Genomic DNA, 6,679 nt, shown 5'->3' with positions numbered 1-6,679 from the left:
TGTAAAACAAATGAAACGTTTATTTATAAGCAGGAATGCTGTCTGGGATACATACAGTGCAAACTTTCCTTGTCTTGGGATCAACACAAGCCCACAAGCTGGAAAATTGTTACCAAATTAGGTCGAATGGACCCCCCACTTGGGCCCTAGCCTGGCTGAGGCCCCCTGCCTTGGCAGAGAAGGTTCTTTTTCCATTTGGGTTCGCACAGCCAAAAACAAAACCGAAGCTGAGATTAGAGCAGTGTGAGATTTATTCAACGGCCAGGGAATGGAGAAGCAGGAACTTAGTTCATAAATGCACTTCTCGCCTTAATGGTGAGAGGGATTTGCTTTTAAGGAGTAAGGACAATGCGGGTTAGAGTGAGATGAATGATGGGGAGGCAAGTGCATTACTTTTCTGGGAAAGAGGCAGGGTTTTCCTAGAAATGGGATGCCATCCCTTTTCTGTCCTTTTTTGGTCAGTGACTTCCGGTCACAGCCATTGTAGGTGTGTCATTTAGTAGCTAATGTAGTAAAATCAGTGTAGAATGAGACTCAGGGTCTACTAGAGGTCAGATTCATCGCCATCTTGGTTTCAGCGGGTCCTATCCAGTTTTTGTTTCCCTCTTCCTATAGCTTCTTTGTGTCCAGACCCTGCGACTTAAAGGTGTATGTTAGTTCCTGTTCAAGGAAGGTGTTGGTGGGTTTTGACCAAGGGTCTGGTGGCAATTCTGGTAACAAAATGAGGCCACACCCGGAAAGAGTCTCCTTCCAATTCATCCCTGTTCTGCTGGGGTGATGACAATGAGGCCTGAGGTCCTCCCAGGACAGTCCACCAGGGGGCAGAAATGCTCCACGGCCATAAAGGGTCCAATGTGGTTGGAGACCCTGGCTAGTCCAGGGAGAGGGACGTCTTGATTCCAGAGTGGGAAGCCTTTCTTCTCTCCATGGTAGTGGCTGGGCTTCTCCTATCCTCCAGAAGTTCAGCTGCCAAGTTCAAGTCCAGTGGAATTTTTCAACAAGGGATCCAAATGTCAGGGACCCAACAGTCTTCTCAAGGAGGCCCCCACCCCCTTCCTTCCAGAATCCGGTTAAGGCCACACTTGTCCACTGTCTACAGGGCCTGGGCATGTGCTTGGGGGGAGTGGGCTGACTCCTTAATGAGGAAGAATCCCTCGGCAAAAGTGTCAGCTTCGGCTGCTTCTGGCGGGCCGTTTGATCTGACAACATGGGCTACACAGAACCACAACACACAACACAGACATGCAGACACAGGACTGGCTCTCAGCGTCTCACGACCACTCAGGATCTCAGTGGGCACAGTACCAAAGTGGCTCCGAGGCTCCATGGGGACCTGGGACTCCAAGAACAGTGGGAGGGGGTCGGGAGAAACAGGAGCACCCCCTTGGGAGGCAAAGGAGGAAGGTCCAGGCTGAGGTAGGAGGAGATGGCTGCAGGGGCTCAGTCATCTCCTGTTCCTGAAATTCCCTGATAGGAAAAGGTGTGGCCTTGGAGCCCCACACCAGACAGTGAGGGAGGGGAAGCTCAAACTGGGGGTAAATGGGAGTGAAGGTCAAAGGCAGAGGATACAAACTCTGAGTTTGGCTTTGTTACACTGTTGGCTTGTTTATCTGCATGGTAGCTAATGGGTTTTTTTTTTTTTTTAAATTGCCACATGTTAAAACTGGAAGATTTCCGGTTAGAGGTTTGCCATCTTAACCAGGTCACAGCCCTCATTCAGGCTGCCTGCCTGGGCGCTCTGGGCATCTGGTTTTCACCCCATGGTACGAGATGGAGCTAGCAGTAATGGATTTGGAGGTGGTGCTTCCGAAAGTCCTGAGCTAACCTGGGGGACTCCTGTCCCCTACAGGGGTTGCCACCTGCTCCTTGCACAGAACCATCTGACTGATGACACCCACCCCTACTACCCCCACTGGGACCATCCTGCAGTCTCACATTCAGGCTAAAGCCCTGCTCTTTCCCCACCGCCCCTTCTCCAAGGATGATGCACGCAGCATCCCTCCTCCCCAGCAGGAAGCCAGAGCCGGGTAGAGCCCAGGGATTAAAAGAAAAATAAAAACCAAAAATGACAAGGGCTCCAGGAACCAAGCATGCAGGACCGGCTGGAGGGGGCAGCTCTCCGAGAGGCAGGGGATTTGTTCCAGGCTGCCCAGCACATCCATGTCCACCGGCCTTCCAAGAGAGACGCACACCGTGACAGGACACACCATGACTCTCCCTGCCTTGTTCTTCTGCCTGCAGGTGAGAGGAAGGCTGAGGCCGTGGAAGCCGCTAAAGGAATTTGGCCCAGAAAGAGTCAGAGTCCTGCGGGGGAGGGGCCTAGAAGGACCAGGGGTTGGTCCCACCTTGGCTGTGACACTGCCCACGCCAGACTGGTTAGCTGGGCTTCATCCCGGCATCAGGTACCCCGAGGGGCAGGGGCTTCTCCTCTGGGCTCTGCAGCAGAGTCTCTGGAGCCCCCGGCTGGGACTGGAAGGGGCATTCCTCCTTGGAGAAGGGGACCTGCTCATCTTTCGGGGAGCCAGAGGGGCTGGTGTCTGTGTCCCTCGTGGAGCTGGCCTGGGAGGGGCATTGAGAGCTGTGGTCAGAGCTGCTGCAAACGTTGACGATGCAGGTGACATTGACCTGGGTCCCATGGCCACCAGACGATGCCTCTGCTAAACACAAGACAGGAGAAAGTGGTCAGCTGGGGCCTTGGAGTGGGGGGTGTCTTCACAGCCTGCCTCCTGCCCGAGAGGCAGATTAAGACAGGCGGGGAAAGAGCGCTGGGCCAGGAGCCAAGAGGCCCCTGTTCTAGCTCAGCTTTGCTATGTAATCTTGGGCAAGTCCCCGTAAACCTTTGTGTGCCTCAGTTTCTTCACCTGTCAAATAAGAATACCCCGCCCAAGTCACCCCACAGATGGGAGGAGCCAACTATATAAAGCAAGTGAAGGTGCTCCAAGAACAAAACACACTCCCCACAAAGAACCGGAGAAGTGAGCCAGGACAGGAAGGATACATTACAGAGTCTTGGTGAAGCAGTAAAGATGAATTACTTTCCCGAAACTGCAGCAAGGCGTCAGCAGCCCTGCCCACACCAGCTATGAAAAGGCGAGACCCCTGTCACTGGCCCGTCATCTCTATGCCAAGGAACCGACACCAAAGGGCTTGGAAATTGCTCCTTTACGGAAATTAAACATTGACCCTGAACTTGTCTTCATTCACAGCAAATCTTTTCCTTCCACATAGAGCTGCCTCTAAGATTTCATAAATCTGGGATTCCGGGATGGGGTGTGGTGGGGACGTAGTTTGTCCTCATCACTGAGGCCGAGATGCCCGGAGCTCCGCAGCCTGATCTGCCTCCATAAACTTGGCCTAATCACTTAAACTCTTGGAGCTTCCATTTGCTCAGCTGTGAAATGGGTCTAATGACCCTTTCCATCCCCTTGAGGCAAGGATGACTCTGCCCTGTTCACTGCCATATCTCCGGAGCCTGCATGGCTCCTAGAGACGGGGTGACAGGCTCAGTGAAGCAGGGGTTCGCGCTGGGCCCATATATCCAACCACGTCTTCTGTACCTCAGCTTGATTCCACCCCCATATCCCGTCCAACCTGCTTCTCCCCATCTCAGTTCACACGCCTGCCATCCACCCAGATGCTCAGTCCCAAAGCCTTGGACCCATCTTTCTCTCACACCCCACATCCAAGGCACCAGCAATTCCTACCTGGTCCACCTTCAAGTTCACCACCTCCTGCATACCGCCTGTACCTCCATCCACTCCCTGGACTAGTACAGTCTCCACCTGTCTCCTGGCTTCTACCTGGCCCCTCTGCAGTCTGTTCTCCACCAGCAGCCAGAGCCAGATCATTTTCTTGGCTGCTCCAAACACAGTTCTCACCATGGTCTATGAGGCCCTGCACGACCTGGTGCCTGCCTTCGCCCCACCCCATCTCCTGCTGCTTTGAGATCCTGGCTGGGTTCCCTCCAGCCATACTCACCTCCCTGCAGCTCCTTGAGCCTTCCAAGCCTCGGGGCCTTTGCAACGTGCTGCTCCCTCAGCCTGGAACATTCTTCCCTATTCCCATAGCTCGCTCCTTCCTTTACTTGGGCCTCAGCCTGGAGGCCACCTCCTCCAAGAAGCCTCCGTGGCTTCCCTCTCTGAAGGAGGTTCACTCCTGCCCGTCCATCACTCCCTGTGTCCCTCCCTCTGCTATAATCTCCAGAGCCCCTAGCTCCGCCCACTGTGCAATCCATTTCTGGAGTCCTCATTGGGTTCTCCCCCACCAGGCCCTGAGTCCAGAAGGGTGGGGCCTTTCTGACTGTTCCCTGCTGTGGCCCTAGTGCCTATAACAGGGACACGTGTGAATGAATAAAATCCAGCCCACAGGTGTGTTCTGTTCTTGGTGGTGGTAGTGTTTTTAAGTGAATTGGCTGCCAACATTTAAAATTCAGGAGTTTACACTTTCAGAATCTGGATTTAGTGCTTCCCTTGGGAGCCAGATGGGGGAGAGCGGGCTATGCAGGACCCACAGACCTGAATGCGACTGGCAGCAAGGGCTTCAGGGCACAGGTTCAGCCCCGCCTCCCCTCCCAGCCCTGTGGGCATCTGAGTTTCCTAACTAGTGAGGGACTAAATGGTGGATAAGCTGAGGAGATCAACGTAAGGGCTGGACACAGAATAGCCCCTCAAAAAGGATGGTTGCTGCCGCTGTTACTATGACGACCTGAGTGTCCAGGGGTTGTTGGGAGGATTGGCTGTTTGTTTTCCAGTCTAGTTTGTTTCCAGACTCCAGGGAAGCCCGGGAGGAGGTTGGAGCTGGCGAGCTGCTCTGCTCAGAACAGCCCCAAACAGGCAGGGTGGAGGTGGGGTGCTGAAATCATGGGGCCGGAAGGAACTTTCCACCCTGTGCCTCCACAGCACCCAAATGTCACCCAGAGTCACCAAGGCCGTGCACACTGTGAACGAGACATTGCGGGGGCAGACGGGGGACCAGGAGGGGTCACAGACCTGAGGTTTACCCATTCGCACAGCAGGGAGAGGTGCTCGGGTGGGACAGAGAGGAGGGGAGAGCAGAGGCCAGAGAGGCGCGGAAGGAACAGAAAAGAGGCAGCGGGCAGGAGGGGTGGGCAGACACGGTCAGGGCTCCCCAAGGAGGAAGCCACACCAGGATGCGTGTGGAAGAGGTGTCGCAAAGAAAGTGGAAAGATGAATCTAAGAGGTAGAAGAAGACCAAGAGCTTTATATTCTGATCTCAGTTATTCATTCAACAAACGTTTAGGGCCACCTGCTATGTTCCAGGCACTGACCCAGTCCCTTCCTTGGGGAGCTCTCAGGCTGAGGTGAGGGCACTGACAAGACATCGCACTGATGAGGGTGGGTGATGATGAGAAACTACAAGCGGGACGCCGCAGCCCACTGCCTGAGTCAGGAGGCAGGTAGTGAATGCTGTCGCAGCCCTGCCAAGGAGCTGCCATGCTCATCTCTAGGACAGGAAGCTGAGGCCTGGCAGGGTTCAGGAGCCTGTTCAGGGTCTCACGGCACCAGAGCAGCCAGGAGGGCATCTGGGAATGAACCAGGGCCACGGTCATGCCTCGACCCGCCAGCCAGCGCTGCCAGGTGAGAGGGGGAGATGCAGGCCAGCGGGCTTGGCCTCTCACTACAAAACACGCCCGAGGAAGCCTCAGGCTTTCTGGGGGACCCCCGCAGGGGCCTCCTCCAATGTGGGTACTGCATGTGCCCACCAGGGGTGACACTGGTCACAGACCAGGTCTGGGGCTAAATGCAGACTGTGTACACAGGGCACGGGCTTCTCCAGACGCCACATGGATTCTGCAGTCCTGATGCCTCAGGTCTAAAGGGACCGGACTACAGGCACAGTGAGTGGAGTCCCAGGGCCATCATCTACTCTTTCAGCTTCCCAGGCTGACTCTGGACCCTGAGAGCCCAGGGGTGATTCCTGGCTCTTCTGTTTACCAGCTGCGCCCTTGAATAAGCAGTTTAACCTCTCTGAGACTCAGTTTCCTCATCTGATAGGATGAGGAAATATAATAGGTATTAATATTGTAAAAATAATATAATATATAATTACAATATAATTATAATATATACTCTAATAATATATTAATAATAAAATAATATATTGTCTAATACAATATATAACAATATATAACATACATAATATACAATAAATATATAATTATGACATATTACAATATTAACATATGTTATATGCTATATATATTATATATAACATTAATGTATAAGTTAACATATTAATATAACTTTTATATATATACAATATTAATATATAATATATTATATATATACATGCTACATATATCACATATAGCATCAATATAATATCAATGTATTATTCACATATTGATATATAATATTTACATAATATATCATTGTTATATGCTATTTTACGTATTATATATTATATGTACTATAATATATAGGAAAACTCCCTGCCTGGATACTGGGGACGCAGAGGATAAGCTGAGATGGTCTAGAAGGAAGGGTGTTCCTGGTGCGAGAACCCGCAGGGCAAAGGTGGGAGGGACGTGGGGGTTCCGAGAACAGAAAGAAGCTTGTGGCTCAGTTTCACCTGAGGGGGCAGGGGGAAGGAGGCTGGAGGGGGGCCCAGGCTGGTGGTGCAGGGCTTCCAGTGTCCTGCTGGGAGCTCAGGCCTCATC

General features: G+C 52.4%; 1 protein-coding gene across 2 annotated transcripts in view; it reads right to left on the bottom strand.

Moving 5' to 3' along the window:
- Nucleotides 1-6,679, bottom strand: part of TNFRSF1B (TNF receptor superfamily member 1B) — a 36,673-nt gene continuing 29,994 nt past the window's right edge. Inside the window, exons 10-11 of one of the 2 annotated variants that reach the window (XM_082615830.1) lie at nt 2,346-2,657; nt 1-2,235 (exon numbers count right to left, since the gene is read on the bottom strand). In XM_082615830.1, coding sequence (XP_082471956.1) covers nt 2,377-2,657 — 281 coding nt within the window. In that variant the 3' untranslated portion in view covers nt 1-2,235; nt 2,346-2,376. Of the gene's footprint in view, nt 2,658-6,679 lie in introns of both variants that reach the window. The other variant, XM_082615829.1, reaches the window with a different exon arrangement.

The sequence above is a fragment of the Mesoplodon mirus genome (genome assembly GCF_964341445.2).
Source record: "Mesoplodon mirus genome assembly, chromosome: 3".
NCBI classification, from domain to species: Eukaryota; Metazoa; Chordata; class Mammalia; order Artiodactyla; family Ziphiidae; genus Mesoplodon; species Mesoplodon mirus.
The sequence above is the reverse complement of the archived record's forward strand: the minus strand, read 5'-3'. Positions and strand labels throughout refer to the sequence as shown.